The sequence below is a fragment of the Penicillium chrysogenum genome (genome assembly GCF_028827035.1).
Source record: "Penicillium chrysogenum strain IBT 35668 chromosome Unknown utg000001l_segment0_segment0, whole genome shotgun sequence".
NCBI lineage: Eukaryota > Fungi > Ascomycota > Eurotiomycetes > Eurotiales > Aspergillaceae > Penicillium > Penicillium chrysogenum.
Window position 1 is genome coordinate 3,638,165 of NW_026622749.1, and position 20,894 is coordinate 3,659,058.

A 20,894-nucleotide genomic window follows, 5' to 3' on the forward strand; every position below is an offset into this window, starting at 1 on the left:
TGCATAGTATGTCTTTATGCCTTTGTCCCTTTGTGCAGACTGAGCTTTTGCTTTGTCAGTTTGATATGTCAGTTTGCCATTTCTTTGTTAGTACAGGCTTCATATACAGCCTGCTTTTCCATAGATTCATAGCATGCATCTTCTTCCCAATTTTCCCTCCATACTAGTTCTCACTAGTAGTCCTCCTTCGTAGCCTCAACAGGTTATGAGCCCGGGCTCTCTCCGAGCACATATTTATTAGCTTTAGCAGCAGGGGTAGCGAGGCTAAATGCCTCCTACCCCCAGCACCGCTAGCACCTTACCATCCAACAATATGCTTGCCTCGTAGCCTTAACAGTTCGAAATCGACCTTTGGCAGTGCTTTTGTCAATGCATCTGCTGGATTATCCTTGCTGTCGATGGTTGGATGTCAAATATCAATTTGTGAAGCACGCTTGGAAAGAAACGCAGATCGACATCCAACTCATCGACAGCAAGGATAATCCAGCAGATGCATTGACAAAAGCACTGCCAAAGGTCGATTTCGAAAGGCTTCGAAAACTGCTTGCGAGCAAGAAAGAAAAGACGGATTAAATTTGCATACTGCGTCTTTCTCTATGCTTTTTACTACAATTTTTACGATGCGTTTTACTATGATTTTTACTATGCGAACCAGATTGATTTTTGCTTTTGATGCTCAGTCTGGGGGGGTGTGTTGACATGCATAGTATGTCTTTATGCCTTTGTCCCTTTGTGCAGACTGAGGTTTTGCTTTGTCAGTTTGATATGTCGGTTTGCCATTTCTTTGTTAGTACAGGCTTCATATACAGCCTGCTTTTCCATAGATTCATAGCATGCATCTTCTTCCCGATTTTCCCTCCATACTAGTTCTCACTAGTAGTCCTCCTTAGTAGCCTCAACAATAAGTCAATCAAGGCAATGCCTTCTGAATCAGCAATAGCTTGTCACCCGATTCCCGCTATCTCTACCTGATCCTAAACGTCGTTTTATCGACCTACGCATGTGATAACCTGAGGTCTCCTAGCCAACCACCTCGACCTCGCTTTTCAATACTGCATCCCCCACCACATTCTCATCATGGCCAGCACCCTCAAGACAGCCCCATCACCCCCTCCATTGTCACGCGGTAAGTATTATAAGCTATGTCCTTAGCGCATATACTAACGATTTCCTTATCCGCACGCCGGTACCTAGCCCGAAACGGCAACCATATGATCAATCTTGCCGGCTCTCCCAATGGGCTCATTTGTGCACTGTGGCGCACCTCAAAACACTATAGTAAATGCGATGAAGAGGGCTCTAGTGGCATTGGGCATAAAATGTTGTGGTAGAGACCCTATATGTGGGTCTAGGCCCTCACCCTCTGGTAGTAGATAGTTGTAGTGGGAGCTCGCTTCCTCCCTTCCTAATACAACTCTCTCCTCTCTGCTTCTCTGAACCTACTAGTTGTAGCTTCACCATAAAATCACATGACTAGGTAGTTAATATCACTACATACCTAGTTAGTTACCTACCTAGGTAGGTAGGTAACCTCCCGAGGTCGGGAGAATGCATGGATTAGTCAGGATATCAGTTAGAATAGTTTGCATGGTCTGTATAGACATCCCTTTAATATATTAGGACACTAATGCTCCTTCACACGTCCTCTTCGCAACATGTCTTCGCAACATGTCATCTGTCTTACGGATTCTTTTTTCCCGCACTCTTCATCTGCTCCAAGCGATGTGGTATCCCTTAGATATTGTGTCTGGTTTAATCTTTAAGGCCTTGCGAGGTCGGACACAGCATGCTAGTGACTCTGAAGCGTATGATACGTCTTGTCCACAAATCTCAGCAACTGTAAGTCATAAGGGGTGTCTATTGACTTCGCTGGTTTTAATTGTTGTAGGACGGCTGTAATGAACATACAGATACCATGTCCCATGTTGAAATCATCGAAGTGCGCTCATATTACCCCCCGGGGGTCTCGGAGATTATTGGTCGCGGTGGCGAATGTTTCGTCGGAGCCATTGATGAGTTTACCGTCTTGAAATACCCGTGTATTCATGGCGAATACGAGAGGATTCGGATAGAGGCCCAGCTTCTTGAGGTCCTTGGAAGCCATCCCCGTATTATCGCCTCAAAAGGCCTGACGGAAGATGGTCTCGTCCTACAACGCGCACCAAATGGTTCTTTGCATGACTATCTCATATCACAGTCCTTTATACCTCTCGATAGGAAACTACTCTGGTGTAAACAAGCTGCGGAAGCAGTCAGTTATATCCATGGAAAACGTGTCATCCACTGTGACATAAACCTTCGGAATCTCCTACTAGATGGGAATCTCGATATATTACTTGCAGACTTACAGGGGATGTTGAAGTCCGCCGATGGCGACACTTTATTGGATGGGCTCTCTCGGGAGTGCTCAAAGTCATATCAGCCTCGAGTCCATGGGGATTATGCATGTGTGGCGACCGATCTTTTTGCGCTTGGTTCCGCTATCTACTTTATCATGACTGGACATGAGGTCTTTCCTGAACTTGATAGCTGGGAAGATGATGAAGAGATCTTGTCGCGCTTCCAAAATGGGCTCTTCCCGAACGACAATCATCCTTGCTCTCAAATCACAGAAAAATGTTGGAAGCAGCAGTATCGGCAGGCTGCTGAGATTGTTTCTGATCTATGTTTTATTCTTGAGGCTAGATGCTACCAGGAGGATGAAGGAGGAAGAAAGATGTGATATGAATCTATGGAAAGGAGGCTGTATATGAAGCCTCCGAGAATGGCAAACGCGACAAACCAGACAAATGCTCAGTCTGCACAGAGACAAACGCATACCCTGCACGCATCGCATGTATGCATGTCAACACTTACTCAAGTCACCTAGGCAGTCGCTGAAATATATTCGGGAATCGATATAGAATATACATATATATAGTGTTAATTCGTATTGTTCCTCCTATGCTATATTCCATGATATTCTTATCCTACCGAATTGAACACCAATATAAGGCAAATAGTTGATCTGTTTTAACGTAGCCTGCTAGGGCAGCTAAACTGAAGGTTAGAACGTGAGCCGCACTATAAAACACCCATCAAGAGAGCTATAGTGCTAATTGGTCACTGGTGGAGAGCGTGCCCTAATATAGGGTAGCGTTGTTGGGCGTCGTATGAGTCTGGCACCAAGTCCGCATTGGCGAGGCTGTTAGCGGGCTCGCCCAGACCTTTCCAGTCCTACCTATCCTATTATGGATGGGGGCTCCACGGGTACTGCAGGCCACATAGCCATAACTGACCAATTATGGCCGAGTGGATCAATTAGTTACTTAGCTAGGTACCTAGGTAGTTTGCATCCGTGGATCCATGGATGGTGTCTCTAAGTGTCCTGAGCTAGAACCTAGATCTGGGGATACATGTCTGGATAATTAAACACCGTATACGTGTGCGGTTAGGTAGATGTACTATGATGGTCGTAATATATTGGTAATATTGGCGCAGACCAACCTTGGAAGTCACAGTGGCTGCTTGGCAAAATGATTGGATCTAGACCGATTACACCGGTCGGGTTCGGGGCCGCCCGGGCCGCTGCGCGTGCTTGTCGATACTCTGGACGGAGTATATTAGGCTGGAATAGGAGATAGGGGGTGGTCGGATTACTACTAAGTTAGTACATAGCCTAGCTAAATGCTACCTCAGCCCTAAGCTAGGATTTTAGGGACGGAACCGACGTTACGAGTTTTCCTATCGTACCTGTATATAGCAGTGTGGTTCTGGAACGTGTTCGTGGTATTTTGCTCATCGTGCAGCGGTTAATATTTGGAATGCGCCCCATTGGTTGGCCAGGAACTTCATAAGAATTCACTTTTTGCAAATTAATATTTGGGGATCTCGCGGGTGGATGACGTGCGCGGCGTCGCAGACGAGTGCAATGTGCGGCGAGATGTACAACATACTGCGCCGCGTGTCGGAAGCGCAGAGGGAAGGAAGCGACTGTTCCTGTCTGCACGGCTGTTGTCGCGGGACGGATTTGGGATGGGAGGGGGGGTGTGCTGGGCGCGCCAGGTGAGTTCGTCTTGGTGGGATGTGGAATCGGAAGAGGAGGATTGCATGCCCATTATGTAGATGAGGTCTGTCATTTCGAGACAGAAGAAGGCGTTGATGGAGCCCGAGTCTTGGCGTTCTCTGCGTCTTGGGGCGTAAAATACCTCCGTGTTAATCCTGCCTGGTATGCACTAGTACGTACCGTTCGCAAGAAACATACGAAAGAAACTACATATGTACCCAGGAGATGCATATCTCCTATGGCCCCAATTTTACAGGCTCCGCGCTTCAGCATGGCTCTGGTTTGCGTCAAAGGTGGGACTTATTCCAATTAAAATCCCACTGGGGTCCAATTTTACCAGCTCGAGCTGCTGCTGCTAGCAGCGTGCGGATGCTTTAATAGTACATGTAGTTCGCACCGGCACATTTCCCATTCTTCCTCCCATCTCTTTCGCCATGTATGCCTCCCCCTTTCACCCCTCATCCACGCAATCATTCCCTAAGGAATTCATTTCATCTCCACCTGCAGCCCTCAGTAGCTTCTCTCGTCCAATTACCTCTTGTCTGCCATGTCGCAGTCGCAAGGTCAAATGTGACCGCCGACAACCGCAATGTTTGGTGTGTGAGCGAGGCGAATATGCCTGTTCTTACGTGTTGAAGCCCCAGTCGCCGGGGCTGGCCCCAGAGTCGGGCCGGATCACCAAACTAAGCAGTGCCCCCAAGATCTCTTCATCCACGCTAGCGCGAATCAATCCTGGTCTTCAGCGTCTTGGTGACTTCATGGCACAAGCGAAAGCATATGAGGCACCGGAGCATAGTCCCTCGTCGCTGGACTCATTCACACCTGCACAATCGACACCCGCCCCTCATAATGCGTCACCTCCACGGCCGCGATCGCAAGAAGATGCACTGATCCTCGATAATGGAGTCCCCCACTTCATCTCCGGCAAACATTGGGCCTGGATGGCTGCAGAGGTGCGCTCCCCGTTGTTTTTGAAGCTTGTGCTTATGCCAAGGCAAAGCGATACTAACTAAGCCTCTGCTCCCTCAGCTCCAAGACATCCAATCGGTTATTGCAGAATCTCAGAATTCTCCCCCCGAACAGGCGCTCGAAGATGTCATCTGGGACGCGGATTCCCCTATAGCTAATGGTGCTACCTTCTGGCCCGATACACGAGAGGATTGTTATTTGCTCCTGAATGTTTTCCTGGCCAATGTCGACCCGATTCACCGAGTTGTCCATCGGCCGAGTTTGGGCCGTCGGTTTGACACATTTGTTCGCACCCATTACCTTTTAGAGAACGATCACATCCCCATCATGACGGGGACTAGTAGCAATATGATTTTCCACCCGAATAACATGGACCTATTCGAGCCGCTGGCCATGTCCATCTTCTATGCGGCCGTCAACAGTATGAAGGATACCGACTTGGTCAACGCGTTCGGCACTAATAGGTCTCACCTCCTGAATCGATACCGCACGGGAACGGAAGTGCATCTGAAACGGCAGAAATTTATGACCTCAAGGAGCTTTGAGGTTTTGCAGGCATTTGTGATTTTTCTGGTAAGTCTCAGGGAAAGAGGAAGGACAGTCCCTATATTGAGCTAAACAATGTTTATACACTAAAGACCGCGCAATATCGGGAAGATGACCTGGGAAAGGTATGGCCGCTGACTGGACTGGCTATTCGAATGGCGACAGTCCGCGGACTCCACCGGGACCCTTTAGCCCTACCGCTGGGCACGATGGATGTTATACAGGTGGAGCTGCGCCGTCGCTTATGGGCGCAAATCTGCTACTTAGACTTTCGCGCAGCGGAGGATCATGGGTTTGCGCCTTCGATTCACGGGTCGGACTTCGATACACGTCGACCTGTCAGCCTAGATGACGTCGATCTGGTCGAAGGGGTGGCGCCCTCGGTTAGACTCTCGGATGTCCCTAAATTCACTGACATGACCATCTATCTCCTTCGGACCACCGCGGTCCAGTACTACGGGCGCATTATTCAGGTGACGCATGCTTCGCGAAAGGGGCTACGCACCAATCCCCGCGGTGTGGGCGAGGCCGAAGCATTAACAGAGCTACAAGGCCTGTTCAACACTGCTGAGACTATCGCCAGCGAGTTTGAGAAGGATCTGGACGACCTCGTTCGATACTGTGATAAGAGGGTGAGTATGCAGTCAATGGCCCTAGACTTGAGAAACCACTTGAAATCCAAATTCTGGGTCATGTTCTGGATTCAAATCCCCCGACAAGATCGCGAGAAGGTTATCGGTCCCGCTATGAGAAGAAAGTTAGCCCTCCGACCTCCCCCAAACCAGGGAAAGTAAATATGTTTTTACTGACAGTATCAAACGTCAAGTATATTTGTTGATGCCGCCACAGCCGTCGAGAACTGGTGTACAATCGCCTCCAGCAAGGCCTGTGAACCCTTCCAGTGGCATATCTTCTCCCACGCCGGCTTCTACTTGATTCTCTACGTACTCTCCGAACTCCGCAGTCCCGGCTTCCAATCCCCGGAGTGGGCCGATCTCCGCCAGCGAGGCCTCCAATTAGCGAACGCCATCTACGAGATTCGGGGTCAGCATACCACCGGTGCATGGCCCGCAATTATTTGGTTGGTGAATCGGATTCGATTCCAGCAGGGCCTCGGTTCTGGTATCGCTAGCAACCAGCCAACTGGGACTGGTTTATATGAGAACAATTCTCCCATGTCGAAGGAGTCGTTTCCTGCTGCTCCTCCAGGCTCGGCTGTGACAGGCTTTGAAAAGACAGATTTCATGGGTCTGGTGAATCTGGAGGAGTTCGATTTTGAGGACTTCACCAGTTTGGGTCCGATGGGGTGCCATGGGTTGTCACAGTGACTGATTGCTGGGCTTGATGGATCGGCCGATTTAATTACGTTCATGGGGAGCATCCTTTGTGGGATATGGTGGAAGAGTTTCTCATTTCTCTTTCTGGGCGGAGTGTTGGAGAAGGGTGGAGCGCGGATCGATTGAGTGTATAGTTCAGATCGCATCTATAAACCCTGCACTGTCATTTGGACATACGCTAGCGCTATATGCTGATTAAGGGCGGCTCCATGAGTCGAGGTGTAATCTGTGGTATGACCAGTCCCAACCCCTATCGAACATTTGTCGTCAAAGATTAAGTGAATGTTCAAAGCTGAACCCTGCGTAGAACATATAATGGTGAATTTTTGAATAGCATCATAAATTAGCTGGAATAACTCCGTACAATTAGAATATCGTAGTTCGCTCGTGGATGAGGATCCATACTCTACGCAGTACCCATAAATTGTACCTTGATCGTGATCCATATTCCAAACGAGTAGTAATTTCATCCTGCTTTTTGCGCTGTCACTTCGGATCTGCATTGCTCGTATGAGATAGGGTATGGGTATGGGTCATTTTCAGGTAGATTTAGGTGCCTCGATTATTTCCACAAGGGTAGGTAGCTACCTAACCAAGGTTACTCTGTGTGTTAATCTTGGAATCACCTCAATCTAGTTAGCCTTGGAAGGTTTGCGCTCTCCTAATTTGACCGGACGAGGCGTGGGTCTCGTACGAGGCGGGAGGCCCCACACCCTCGGCCGAGGTGGATCATAATCATATACATTGTACCGTCGATGATTCTGAATACGTATGTATATATCTGCTTGCCAGAAGACGTGATAGGGGCATTTAAATCCACAGATCTGCATGTCTCTTACGCATAGAAACAATACACCCGAGACATCAGCAGCGTTCACCACGAATCCACGATGCAATCCCCAAGAAGCACAGGGACAATGCCAGAGTATGAAACAGACTCGCCCGAAAAGCTCATGCAAGATAATACCAATGCAGAACTCGGAACCAAGCAAGAAATTGAGCCTCATGGTTTGGAACACGTTCGTAGAGGATTTCTTCCGTGGTTATGTTTTGTTCCAGCCTTGCAGGATCCGAGGCAGTATGCCCCGGGGATGAAGTGGGGTTTGACCTTCATTGTGGCGATGGGAGGGTTGGTGGTTCCGCTGAGTAGTGGTGTTTTGTTTCGTAAGGCCTCCTCTTCCCCAGCCAGAACAAGAAGCTGATATGTTGGATTTCAAACAGCCTGCCTCATAGAGATCGCCGAGGATATGCATACCACCGTGTCGGTGGTCAACTTGTCTATCGCTTTTGGCTCACTCTCTGTTGCATTCACACCCTTGTGGTGGTCATACCTCGCTGAGCTCTATGGCCGTCGTCTGGTATACATATCCTCATTCTTCTTCCTTGGGATTTTCAACATTCTGGCTGCTATCAGCCCCAACATCAGCATGTTTGTCGTCATGCGACTCCTTGGAAGCGCATCCAGTGCGTCCCTTCAAGCCGTCAGTGCCGGGACCATCTCAGACATATTCGAAACGCAAGATCGCGGCAAGGCCATGGGTGCGTTCATGCTAGGTCCCATGCTAGGGCCCATGTTTGCCCCTATTATCGGCGGGGCACTCACGATGCGTTGGAGTTGGCGCAGCACACAGTGGTTCATGGTCATCTATGGCTGGGTCGTGTTTACTGTTATGGTCCTCCTCATGCCAGAGACAGCCAACAACCTCGAAGAGAACCGCCATGAGCAGCGAAACGACGCGACCAGTCCCGGCAAGAAGGCCCTCTACTTCCTCCTAAAGCCCATGGAAGCCGCCAAGCTCCTCCAATACCCTCCTATCCTGATTACGGTCTATTACACCAGCATCGTCTTCGCTACGTACTATCTCATCTGCGTTTCCATTGAAGACACCTTCGCCCTGCCACCATACTCTTGGAGCTCTATCATTGTCGGTGTGGCTTATATTCCTGGGGGCCTGGGCCTACTCTTCGGTGCAATTATTGGGGGCCGCTGGCAGGATTATATCATGGCGCGCACCGCTCGAAAGGAGGGCCGATACAATGATAAGGGGGAGTTGATCCTCCACCCGGTCGATCGTCTGGGCGAGAACTGCCTCCTTGGGGGCATTCTCTTCCCCGGGGCGCTGTTATGGTGGGGATGGGCCGCTGACAAACATGAGTTCTGGCTGGTCCCGGTAAGTTCATTAATTTCATCGTCTTCAGGCTTCAAGCGGGGACTGATCTACTTTATAGCTCCTCGGAAACTTCTTCTACGGGTTTGGCGGAATGATTCTCACCAACGTCACCATGACAATGCTGACAGAATTTACACCGAAGAACTCCACCATCGGCGTCGCGGTGAATAACCTCATGCGAAACAGTCTGTCATGCGTGAGTGCGATCATTGCGCAGCCGTTATTTGATGCGATTGGGACGGGTTGGTCGTTCACGGCGGTCTGTTTATTCTGTCTGCTCAGTGGGGTCCCGTTGATCCTTCTGCGGATCAAGCGGGATGAATGGAGTCGGCAGATGAAGGCTACGCTAGGGAATGAGTAGGGGTTTCTGTGGAAGATGAGGGATAGGGAGCCTGATCATTACTAGGATGAAGGGTTGCCACCCGGCTACTGGCTGCACTTAATTTCGTTGTTTGTGTTTGGCTACGCATGTAAGAGGAGGGAGGATTATAAGATGAAAACTGAGAAGTGATTACTACGGTGCTACCTACGCCCGTGGCCGCCTATGGTAAAGTGTCATCTTCATTAATAAGTAACATATTCAGGAACAGTGGTGTTTATGCCAATTTCGTTCGGATCCAACCCGATGGTAAAAGTAAACTACGTATGTATTTATATACAGATAGATATATTCAACGGGGTGGCAAGTGTATTCGCACAGCGTCACCGAGATGGCGAAGCCACAGGTCAGCTACGACCTCGACTTTGATGGCAGCTTGCTCAAGGACCTGCCCCCTTCAGTTAAAAAATACACGTATTATGGAGATGAGCAATTGTTTGACACCTTCTAATCCGAATTTACTCGCTTTGAAGCCTCCACTAAAATAAGCGAAGAACTCTTCTTCCACGCTAGCTTGCGAAACCTCACCCTGATTGTTTAAATTTGCGGTTCTGTTATTTTTGTTAGTTAGCAGAGAGTTGAATACCACTGAGGTTACCCATACATGTTGTACAGACAGATTTCTGTCACTTAGCGAAGAAGGTCTTTGGCCACATCCATGACCGCTGGCACTAGCGGTGTTGTTTCACTGTCCAATCGGAGTTCCGGTTGGATTTCCCCAAAATAGGAAATTTAATGCTGAGGTCCGGCTTCAGCAAAAGCATTAGTACCTCCTCCTCTTTAATATCCTCAAACCCTAGACTGTGTCTTATCAGCATTGCGTCACCGGATTATAGCCAGGCTTCTATCTTACTCCGTACAAACAAATGCAGTCAGTGAAAATGGCAACACCTCGTCGAAATGGGCAGCTGTCATCATGCGAGCCTTGCCGAAAGTCCAAATTACGATGCGACCATCAAAGTCCCGTCTGTGGTCGATGTCTCTGTCATGGCCAGGCCGAACGCTGCTTCTATCATCCCGCTCCACTAACTCAGCCGCGCGCACGCGCCTCCAGGGTGGTCTCCCGGCGATCCAAGAGGCAACAGCGCCCGGACAATCAATTGGTTTTTCGAGTGGATCAAACGATCTCCAGCACAGCCGCGCCTAGCCCGCAGTCAGATTTTCCACCGGCTACAGATGCGGGGAATACATTACGCGATCAGCATATCGTGCAATGGACTGCAAAGGAGAAACAGACTCTGGGGCCTGGAATTCTAGGGTTGGTCTCCCCCAAGATATTTTCAGGGAGTACGAAGACACCCTGCGTGTCGAAGAGCCAGGCAGTCTGCCAGCAGCGACAGTACCAACAGCTACATATCCACCAAGCAACTCCAATCAGGTGCTGCTAGGAGTTCAGATTCTATCACACCTGCAAAAGATCCATTGGTTCCATGAGATCATTGAATTAAAGAACAAGATATCCCCAGGATGGTTTCTAGGCCCTCCTTTGACTCGCGCCTTGTGCAATTCTATGGAGCAAATGTATGATTGCGCAGTCCGCAACTCTCAGGATACGCATGCATCGCTAGCCACATTGTCCCGTCAAATATTTGTCAACACATCCGAAGATATCCAGACTCATTCAACAATGAATTTCTCAGAGTATTTCGATTCAATAACGGGGAGATGGGAGACAATCGGACTTGTCTTCGCCCTATTAGGGACAGCATTATTCCATACACCCGATGATGACCCGATCTTCACGCATCGCAACCCCTGGAAGCTTGAAAAGAGCCAACTCAGAAATATCGCCACCGCTGTTGGTGAGATTTGCTGCCAATTCTGCAGTAGCGCTGGAACGACTAGCGATCCCTTTTGCTGGTTTACGACCCAGCAAATAGTCCTCTTGAGTTCGATGTTTGGCGACAGCGGTAATCACCCTTTGATACCGCCCTTTAGAAAAGAGAGAAAATGGCTAAAACTTGGATAGACTATAGGGTCTGGCAAAAGCTTGGATATCTATCTACCATCGTATACGCATTCGGTTTACATCAATCCGATAAAGACTTCGAAGGAGACCTTCCGTTCATCTTAGTGGAGATCCGAAAGCGAGTCATGGTGTGCGCATACGCAATTGATAAGGAGCTGGCGACCTCCTTAGGGCGGCCTCCTCGGATATGCTCTCGATACTGTAGTATTCTGCCTCCCCTGGATATAAGTTATGAGACGATAGTCCTCTCACGAAGCGAAGGAGAGAGGGCACTACAGAATCTCGACGCGAATGGTTGGAACACCGAAGGAAATTTGACCGTTGGCGTTAGGCTTCGCGTCGTGCTACTAACGAGCTTGTTGCGAGAAAGTATCCTAGAGTTGTCTTTGAGCCCTACAACTCAGCATATTCCAGCCAGAGTTGAGTTCGTGTCTTATAGATTCCAAAATTATGTTCATATCAGGGACTGACTACAAGGAACTATACAGAGTGTTGATTCAGGAATCCCGTCAAACGCAACGAGACCTTCCGTCATTTATGCACTGGTCTCCCGAGGACGCTGCAGCGGGTGCTTACAATTCTACACGAGACGAGGGCCGCGCCTTCGCTCATATAGAATTTACGTACCAGGAGTTTCTGCTACATCGGATCTTGCTAAAGCGTCTTGGCATAAACTCACAAGGTCTTATTGAAAGCTCCCTGGAGATAGTGACCACGCTATTAGACATCATTGCCATGCACACCCGGTCTGCTCACTTGCTGGCAAATATGTCGTGGGATGTAAGACTGCTCTGCCCCAACAATACTGATATAGGACCTCTCTTATAACATCATTTTTCTCTAGTTATGCTACATTGGTCTTCCTGCTGCAGGCATCCTAACTTCGAACCTGCTCTCGGGGCAAAGCTCTCAGATATCGAATTCATCACCAGCGCCGTTACCGGCCAACTTTCGTCTACTTACTATCCAAAAGCTGATTCTGTTTGTCTCCCATCTGACCTCGCTGGTGCGTCCACATGAAGGTAGTTATGAGATTGCTCAACAAGGGGCGAGATTTATTCGTCGGGTACTCGATCGGATTCTTTCCCCCGAATATCCCCAGCCGGCTCCCTTGACTCCGGATATTGATTTATCTAAAGATTGGTACGACGGTTGTGATTTGGACGGTAATTTTGATTTCATAGCGTGGTTTGACAATATCCACTGCACTCAGGACCCTTTGTTAAATTTCACCTGACTTTTACACAACAATAGAAGGCTGAAAATTTTCTATAATCTATTCTCTGATCTCTTCCGCCGCGCGGTGAGCACTACTGTCCATGCGGATTCCATAGGGAATTAATCCTGTATATAATGCGTGCCTTTTTCCGAACTCATTGATCATTACGTACATAGCTGTATATGGTAGAAGGGCCGCTGTGAATATCGACATCGCCAACTTCTCTGACACAATAATGCTGTAGGCCTTCCGATTTAGCGTGCATAGTACGTGCATAGTACATAGACATCTCGGAGAAAACATAGTCGCTATAGGCCTTGGCAAAACCTGCAAACTGGAAAGGTGCTATGTAAACCTCAACCCGCGACCTGTTGGCGGGGCCTAGAATCAAAAGACCTTATCTCTAAGGCAAAGTCATTACGTTGATAAAAGTATTTGATCGGAATAAAGAGGTTATGCATCTTTCGGAGTTCAACAACAGATCTTTCCTAAATAGGCAATTGAGTGCGGTTGCTCCGAGTCAGTCCTAGAGGTAGCTAGCTATCTTGGTGTTTCTACATAATTTGGCGCTGTATCCCATGGAATCAAGTAACTATTAAAATAGAAACTAATGGTTTTCTTGTGTCAGCGTCGATTGGGAAACGGAGGCAATCATGCAGGACATTATCGAGAAGGAATTCTCTCAGCAAACTATCATATCGGTGGTACGTCGGCATCGTTTTATTCATTGGTTCGACTGGGTGATTTTGCTCAAGCATGGGGAACTTGTGGAGTGCGATAAAGCTGAGGTGTTGCTGCAGAGGGACTCGGACCTACAGAAGCTATACTTGGCTTTCCAAGAGCCGCCTACTAGTAGATGATCTTTGGTCCACAAGATCCCTTTTTCAGACTATGTATCTATCAATGGTATTTACTGGCAGCAAGTAAGCTCTGGTGACAGGTTTCTGTTTCTCGTTACGCAAGGATCGAGTTGAACTAACAATGAGCAAATCGGTTAGGTCTCTCGTATGGAGAATACGGCTGGTCATCAAGTAGGTATCTGAATGCAAATCTTTCTTCTCTCTGCTCTTCCCAAATTCAGAGTGTTGCTTCTCGGTAAGATCTTCCGAGTAGACCTTATCGGAAATGGGATTTCGTGGCCATCTTCGTTGTTTCCGGTCTAAGGTAAACTATGAGTATTTCATTATGGCGTGTTCTAATACGAGACGTCTGCCAACCCTGGCTTAGAGAAAGCGGGCCATCTGAGAGTCTGTATAAACAGGATGGGTTCGCCGGATCTGCAATCACAGGGTTTGTGAAATCATTTGGGCAGAGTGGTCCGAGGCCAGATCGAGCAAGTTGCACGGTTGAACTCAGCCCCCTGTCAGAGGCGCAAATCCATTGATCTTTCTTCCTTGTCTTTGGGTAAAGTTCAATGATGCGATATTGTTGGATTTTCAACTGTCAATCATGCGCTTTCAGAATTAGTTCCAGCACCATTTAAGGGGAATACTTATACGTACGGTTTTGCGGCTTTACTAGGTTGATGTGGCAGGGCCCCACGGATGGCTCATCCTTAAGAACCTTACTCTCTCGCTCTGACAGGTAATAAACATGGGCAAGAATAACATAGTAACCCGTATTCTACATCACAAGGCCTAGTACCGGTGATATTATTAGATTCTTGATGATGTATGGAATGGTAGGCAATCCCTCGCAGGTTTTTACTCGGCCCAAAGAACAATTTATGGAAAGCTTCGAGTTTTATGCATCTACCGTTCTCTCCTACCAATATATAGAAATTGTATACATTCTTCATGGTTAGGAATGCTGTAAATCTCCAATTGTAAATAACCGATGTATTCTCGTCATATCAAAAACCATGATCATGCTTCTCTTCCTGAAGGCTTCGTTAACGTATCTACGACGTTACTGGTGCTCGAGATCAATTATAAAGAGATAATTGTTACAACCTGCCCCTAGCCTGGCGAGTTACACACTAGACCAAAAGACCAGTATTTTTAGAAAGGGTATCTGTGAAATGACTATTATAGGGTGGAAAAACCCCCGGCAGTCGTAATGAGGGAACTTTTCCCCTTCCAGCTTTCAATGCTTATGGATTGGTAGCATAACCTAGTTTCAAATGTTGCCTGTGATTTTGACTACGATTCCGGTGAGCAAAAAGCCAGTGATATATTATGATCAGCTTCGCCGCCAACCTTATTCCATAGAACTACGATAACATTAGCAGACAAAGAAGAAACAAGATGAAAAGTACTAAAGGGCGGAACACGGAACACGGAAGGGTATATCCGCTTCCGGGGGGATCGGCTGAATTGGCTTCGAATATCACGATGAAAGATGAGAAAAATTGAATGGTTCCCTGTCTAATATTAAATAGCATAAAACACAAAGAAAGCATTCTTAATATAAGGACTGAATCCCCAGTTCTAGTCAGCAGATTTTGCGGTAAAGAGCTTTTCCAGCTTCGGACACGAAGAGTGGGCCCGGAACAGGAACGGAACAGGAGATTCTGTTCCGTGCTCAATCGAAGACACCAACAAGACTTTTTATAGGTAAGATTTGAGTCTTACTTGTCCCAGATACACTCCACCTAATGCGGGGAAGAAATGAGAATCCGGGGGATATCTTCTTATATGTCTTATGTCTTGTGATACAGAGACACTATTCAGACACAGGGCCAAATAATGCCTGTAACACACAGTCCTCCCTCCGCCGGCAGGCGTGAATAATCAATTGATCAAACGATCATTTCGGCCGATATCCCGCATATTCCGCTCAAATTCTCGGCTTTCTCTGCGTCGTTCTATCATTGCTTCCCTCTGTCCGTCTCGTAGTTGTCTTCCCCAGACAAGGAAATAGTGGGGCCGCGGCAAACAGAGATTTCTCCAGACCTCGGGATTGTCGATGCTCAATGAGTCAACTTCAAGTTGCAACCAACTCTTAACAATACCAACATGGAGAGAGATACGGAAAGAGACATGGCAAAGGATATGGAGAAAGACATGGAGAAAGACATGGAGCTAGAGAAGTCGTCACAAGACCCCTTTGCCGGAGAAGAGGTTGGCGGAGTACGTTACAGGACTATGAAGTGGTGGTAAGTCTACACTTGCAGTTTCGCAGTAAGCCAGTGCAGAAAGCTAATCAATCTTGTTCAGGAACTGTGCAATTTGTACATATACCCCAATTGGACTAATCAATCGTGGACTACAGCTAACCGTCCAATAGTGATGATTGCCCAGTCTGTCTCACTGGGAGTTCTTTCCCTCCCGTCATCAATGGCAGTCTTGGGTTTGGTCCCGTACGTCTGATAGGAACTTCTTCTTGACTATGAACCCGTGCTAACCCTGGCAGTGGCTGTATCATTATTGTTGGAATTGGAGCATTGACGACCTACACCGGATATGTTGTCGGCCAATTCAAATTGCGATACCCTCAGGTCCACAACATGGCAGATGCTGCAGAGATCTTAGGCGGCCCTTGGTGTCGTGAGATCACGAATGTTGCCCAGGTTCTCTGTTTTATCTTCCTTATGGGTGCTCATGTCTTGACATTCTCTATCATGATGAACACTCTTACTAACCACGGGACGTGTACCATCGTTTTCTCTGTGGTGGGGACCATCCTCTGCTTCGTCCTGACCCTGTCAAGGCGCCTGGAGGAGGTTTCGTATCTGGGGATTATTTGTATGACCGAACTCCTTTCTGATGTAGAAAACCAAACTAACAAGTACTAGCCTCGCTATCAATCTTCACCGCGGTGATGATTACCATGATCGCTATTGGAATTGAAATGCCGGATCCCAGGACATACGCTATTACCCATCCAACTCTGATGAACGGCTTCTCCGCGACTCTTAACATTGTCCTTGCTTATTCCGGCCATATGTCATTCTTCAGCTTCCAGTCCGAGCTGGCAGATCCAAGAGACTACCCTAAGGCGCTGATTGCCTTCCAAGTAACGGACACATCGCTGTATCTCGTTACTGCCATCGTGATCTACCGATACGCCGGACCGAATGTCCTCAGCCCCGCCCTGCTGAGTGCAAGCGAACTCGTTTCGAAAATCGCATTCGGCATCTCTATCGGCACGATCGTCATTGCTGGAGTGGTCATTTGCCACGTCGGCGCGAAGTGCATCTATGTGCGGATGTTCCGTGGCACCCATATGATGAGCGAGAGATCTTTCCGTTCATACGGCAGCTGGGTACTGATCACTTTCATCATGTGGGTTATCGCATGGTTGATTGCAAACGCGATCCCTGTGTTCAACGATCTGCTCAATATGATCGCAGCGGCGTTCTGCAGCTGGTTTTCGTTCGGTCTGGAGGGCCTCTTCTGGTTGAAGATGAACCGCGGACAGTACCTCTCAAGCAAACGGAAGATGGCCTTGACTGCACTCAATATCTTCCTTGTTGCCCTGTGTTGCCTGATTGTGAGTCCCTTACCCCATACCTTCTGGTCTACGATACTCTGATACTAACAATTACAGTGTGGAATGGGTCTCTGGGCCACTGGAACGAGCATTCGGATCAATGCGCAGAATGCACACAAACCGTTCTCCTGCGCAAACAATGCCTAAACGACTCTTCTGCGTCCTGGTATTTTGCGGAATATCCTTATGTATATTGCATGGCTACGTTAGATTTCAAGTGTACAATTACTTCCTGAAATGCATTGTTTATAGTATTCGATGTTATACAATGATTCACAACCAACATTTTTTTATTTTTTTATTTTTTCCAAATACGTGCCACCATTGACTCGGCAGTGAAATATATTAATTAATGATGCATCAATGACAGATGCAGTTTATGCCTTTGCCTTCATGCCGTGCGTGACAGATCTTCCTCTGCTTGATTTCTACTAGATGTATCTACGTCTTTTGTTTCTTTGCACCATGGAATTATATAGAAGCAGCTTCATGGTAGCGAGTTAGATCATCATCATCATCTATATACTGATATTGTTCACATCTTTGTCTTCTCTCTACTCTAGTCTTGTATTTAACCGACTCCGTCAATTGACTGAGGGTTTACACGCAGAAAATTGGAGACCAGTAGAGACCAGTAGTTCGGGGCTAGAATATATATATTGTCTGGGCAACTCGACTTCGCCATTTGACCAGATCACCTGATGTGGAAGTGTCCCTGATTTGCCGCCAAGGGACGTGGCCACGGGCACATCCGGGCCGCCCGTGGGCCTTGTCTTGGCTGGCATTGGGCCCGTGGGCCAAGGGTGGACCTCGACCCTGAAGCGCTTACACCCTGCATGAATGCGGATTTTTTTATGTCGGATTTGCTGTCGCATTAGACAAAAGAACGAAAGGGAGACGATGAAAAACGTGACGGTCACGCGGGGGGAGCCGGCGCATCCGGGGGAGGGTCGCTCAGCGAGGCCGTGGGGACAACACTTTCGAAGTTTTGGGGGCTGACTGTGTGCGACATGATAGGAGCCTCCAAAGCCCCCGTATCCGTATACAACATTCTAACGGAGTTAACGAATCAATCGGCTGAAACACATCCCGAGGGTTTGGCCCCATTTCAGTGGTCCCACTTCCTTCAGTTACTCCAATTAAATCGGCTTCGTGATCCGTCTGTTCGCTTCCAGGCCGAAACATTTCTTTATCCAGTCTCTGACAAAATCTTTGTATTAAACAACATTGCATCGGCCAAGAACCTTGGTCCCTTGGCTACTCTCGGCGGTTGCGATCACCCGGAGGACAATGAGGTTCAAAGGCGCTGGGCACATGGCCATAGTGGCTTTGCGCATTCTACCGTTTATCGGCCATGTCTATGCGCTCGACCTCGATGTTAACAGTCAGGGTAAGAGACTGGATGCGGGGATATATGTTCTCCTCTCATTTCGAAGGCTGAATTGCTAATTACATTGCTTTCTCAATGAGTAGAATCGATCAAAGATGCCGGGAGCACCGCCACCTACAACATGATGACCTGGTACAAACAAAACGGGACAGACAATCCAGGCTTCATCTCAAGGTCCTGGTGGACAGGAGCTGCTTTGTTCCTGGCATGTCTCAATTATTGGCATGCTACGAACGACACAACCTATAACGAGGATGTCAGCATCGGGTTACAACACCAGGGGGGTGCGGGCGGAGATTACATGCCTTCCTGGGCGATAGGAGTGGTAAGTGTCCATTTGAGGATATGCCGTCAACATCCTGACCATTCTATAGGGGAATGACGATCAAATGTTCTGGGGTCTAGCGGCGATCACTGCAGCAGAATATAAATTCCCGAATCGTCCAAGTGGAGACACCTGGCTCACCCTTGCAATAGGCGTTTTCAATGACCAGAAATCACCGGACGGGAAGGGGTGGGACACGACTATTTGCGGCGGTGGCCTTCGCTGGCAGAAGGAAATCTGGCAAAGTGGCTATACCATGAAGAACGCGGTGTCAAACGGTGGCTTTTTTATGCTCGCAGCACGTCTCGCTTGGTATACCCAAGAGGAAGAGTATGCTACGTGGGCTGAGAAAGTCTGGGACTGGTCCACCTCTGTGAATCTGGTCAATAATGAAACATGGGCAGTGGCAGATAGTGTCAGACAAGGCACTGGGGGCCCCAATGGCTGCACGTTGCCTGACCACACCCGGTGGACATACAACTATGGTACCTATCTTTCTGGTGCTGGGTATATGTATGCCTATGTGAGTATTGTTCTTTTGTCTCCCATCCGTTTATTATTGTTAACCCAATCTCGATATAGACGAACGATACTAAATGGCTTGATATCACAAACAACCTACTGGATTCATTGTTCACTACATTTTTCCTACCCGAACACGGAGGTGTGGTCACCGACTGGCGGTGCGAAGCTGTGGGTCAATGCTATAAAGACGCAAACGGCCCACTTTTCAAAGGCCTTACGGTGTCGTGGCTTTCAGATATTGCATTGATCATCCCTTCGCTTAAGGAGAAGATTCTACCCAGACTACAAGTTTCAGCCGAGGGTGCTGCAAAGTCATGCACCGGTGACGGCAAAGACCTCTGTGGTAACCGCTGGTACGGAGGGTATGATGGACAGAATTCGATGGAGAATGCAATCAGTGGTAGTCAGATGATGAGTGCTGTTATGCTGAAGTTTCTAGGCTCGTCCTCCAAACCAGTCTCGACGGCAACAGGTGGAAACGGTACGAGCGACCCGAATGCTGGTACTAGGGGGAGGTCCGGATCTTCAGCGTTGCCTCCTATTACAACAGCAGATAAAGCAGGAGCTGGGATCCTGGCAGTGGTTTTCGTGGGTGCTATGGTAGGCGGGGTGGTATTTTTGTTTATGGACCCCTGAGCAGGGGCGAAGGTTACAGGCTGCTGTATATATTGACTTCACATAAGGATCTTCTTTTTCTGTTCACTTGTACCTGATAAGGCCTACCGTGTAAACGAGATCATGGATGGCTGTACACGATTCTATTGTACGGAGTGACGAAGCTATGTAAGAGTGTAGGAAAGGAAGGGTAGTAGACTACATATACAGAGAAGGCGTCATGTGACATAGGGAGATTTAACTATCCAGGAGGAGAAGTGGAAGTCTCTACCTACTACTTAAATAGGGAAGGTCTGCGCTCTATACAACATATATGAAATACTACCGCTGGACTTCCTTAAATCTCAACGCAACTGAACTTGACCTCGTAAGAGAGAGGAGGAACAAAATCAATGCAAAAACATACAACAGCGAGGATTCGCTGTGGTCACCCGCCCAACTACTAACCCACCGGCGTGGGGCATCGGCTCTGATACCAGGGGTTAACGAAATACAACAGGCCGAGGTCTGTCGAAGATACAGTAAATGCCGAACTGCTAATACGTCCTGTACTTTGTCTGGCCAAGCCGGCTACGCAGATCGCAGAAGCTTAGAACTTGGCAAAAGTGCCTAATCCACCAGGCGCTAACCCGATTGCAGGCTTTGAAGCTTTCCAGTGATTACAATACTCTCTTGGGCCAGTCAACAGCGACGTTAACACCCACTGCCAGCTCAACGATATGGAACTCGGCTTCACTCCACACTTCGTAAGAGATTCTGTACTCTCCAGAAAATCCGGGTCATCTCTTGCGCACCTCGTTTACGTTAGGCAACGCACCCTATTCTGGGACTTGATTCTCAGTGTTTGACATGGCCTTCAGAGAAAGAGTTATGCTCGGCATGGGAGCGACAGGTTCAGGGGGTAAATGCACGGGCGCCGAGCAAGGCCCATAGTAAAATGAGAAGACTTCGGGAGTACCACATTCACCTT

At 48.1% G+C, this 20,894-nt stretch overlaps 7 protein-coding genes across 7 annotated transcripts; 6 read left to right on the forward strand and 1 right to left on the reverse strand.

Annotated features, from left to right (window-relative positions):
- Positions 1 to 1,915: 1,915 nt before the first annotated feature.
- N7489_001453 (uncharacterized protein) lies at positions 1,916 to 2,722 on the forward strand (the record flags this gene model as incomplete). Its single annotated transcript, XM_056707208.1, has 1 exon — positions 1,916 to 2,722. The coding sequence occupies one exon, from the start codon at positions 1,916 to 1,918 to the stop codon at positions 2,720 to 2,722; it is 807 nt and encodes a 268-aa protein (XP_056571510.1).
- A 1,132-nt stretch (positions 2,723 to 3,854) lies between these two features.
- N7489_001454 (uncharacterized protein) lies at positions 3,855 to 4,318 on the reverse strand (the record flags this gene model as incomplete). The annotated part of the gene is made up of 2 exons (XM_056707209.1): positions 3,855 to 4,204; positions 4,264 to 4,318. The coding sequence occupies 2 exons, from the start codon at positions 4,316 to 4,318 to the stop codon at positions 3,855 to 3,857; spliced, it is 405 nt and encodes a 134-aa protein (XP_056571511.1).
- Positions 4,319 to 4,479: 161 nt separating this feature from the next.
- Positions 4,480 to 6,888, forward strand: hasF (Zn(II)2Cys6 domain-containing transcription factor hasF; the record flags this gene model as incomplete). The annotated part of the gene is made up of 4 exons (XM_056707210.1): positions 4,480 to 4,998; positions 5,075 to 5,587; positions 5,653 to 6,317; positions 6,387 to 6,888. The coding sequence occupies 4 exons, from the start codon at positions 4,480 to 4,482 to the stop codon at positions 6,886 to 6,888; spliced, it is 2,199 nt and encodes a 732-aa protein (XP_056571512.1).
- Positions 6,889 to 7,742: 854 nt separating this feature from the next.
- Positions 7,743 to 9,429, forward strand: N7489_001456 (MFS transporter; the record flags this gene model as incomplete). The annotated part of the gene is made up of 3 exons (XM_056707211.1): positions 7,743 to 8,061; positions 8,119 to 9,068; positions 9,127 to 9,429. Coding segments are annotated over 3 exons (1,572 nt in total), but the record flags the coding sequence as incomplete, so codon positions are not given.
- Positions 9,430 to 10,328: 899 nt separating this feature from the next.
- Positions 10,329 to 12,653, forward strand: N7489_001457 (uncharacterized protein; the record flags this gene model as incomplete). The annotated part of the gene is made up of 5 exons (XM_056707212.1): positions 10,329 to 10,705; positions 10,732 to 11,357; positions 11,417 to 11,840; positions 11,905 to 12,196; positions 12,261 to 12,653. 5 exons carry the CDS (start codon positions 10,329 to 10,331, stop codon positions 12,651 to 12,653), a joined length of 2,112 nt encoding a protein of 703 aa, XP_056571514.1.
- Positions 12,654 to 15,592: 2,939 nt separating this feature from the next.
- N7489_001458 (Amino acid transporter transmembrane) lies at positions 15,593 to 17,216 on the forward strand (the record flags this gene model as incomplete). The annotated part of the gene is made up of 6 exons (XM_056707213.1): positions 15,593 to 15,706; positions 15,751 to 15,757; positions 15,864 to 15,936; positions 15,990 to 16,321; positions 16,372 to 17,069; positions 17,127 to 17,216. 6 exons carry the CDS (start codon positions 15,593 to 15,595, stop codon positions 17,214 to 17,216), a joined length of 1,314 nt encoding a protein of 437 aa, XP_056571515.1.
- Positions 17,217 to 18,359: 1,143 nt separating this feature from the next.
- On the forward strand, positions 18,360 to 19,945 carry N7489_001459 (glycoside hydrolase family 76 protein; the record flags this gene model as incomplete). Its single annotated transcript, XM_056707214.1, has 4 exons — positions 18,360 to 18,459; positions 18,543 to 18,784; positions 18,834 to 19,307; positions 19,367 to 19,945. 4 exons carry the CDS (start codon positions 18,360 to 18,362, stop codon positions 19,943 to 19,945), a joined length of 1,395 nt encoding a protein of 464 aa, XP_056571516.1.
- Positions 19,946 to 20,894: the final 949 nt, after the last annotated feature.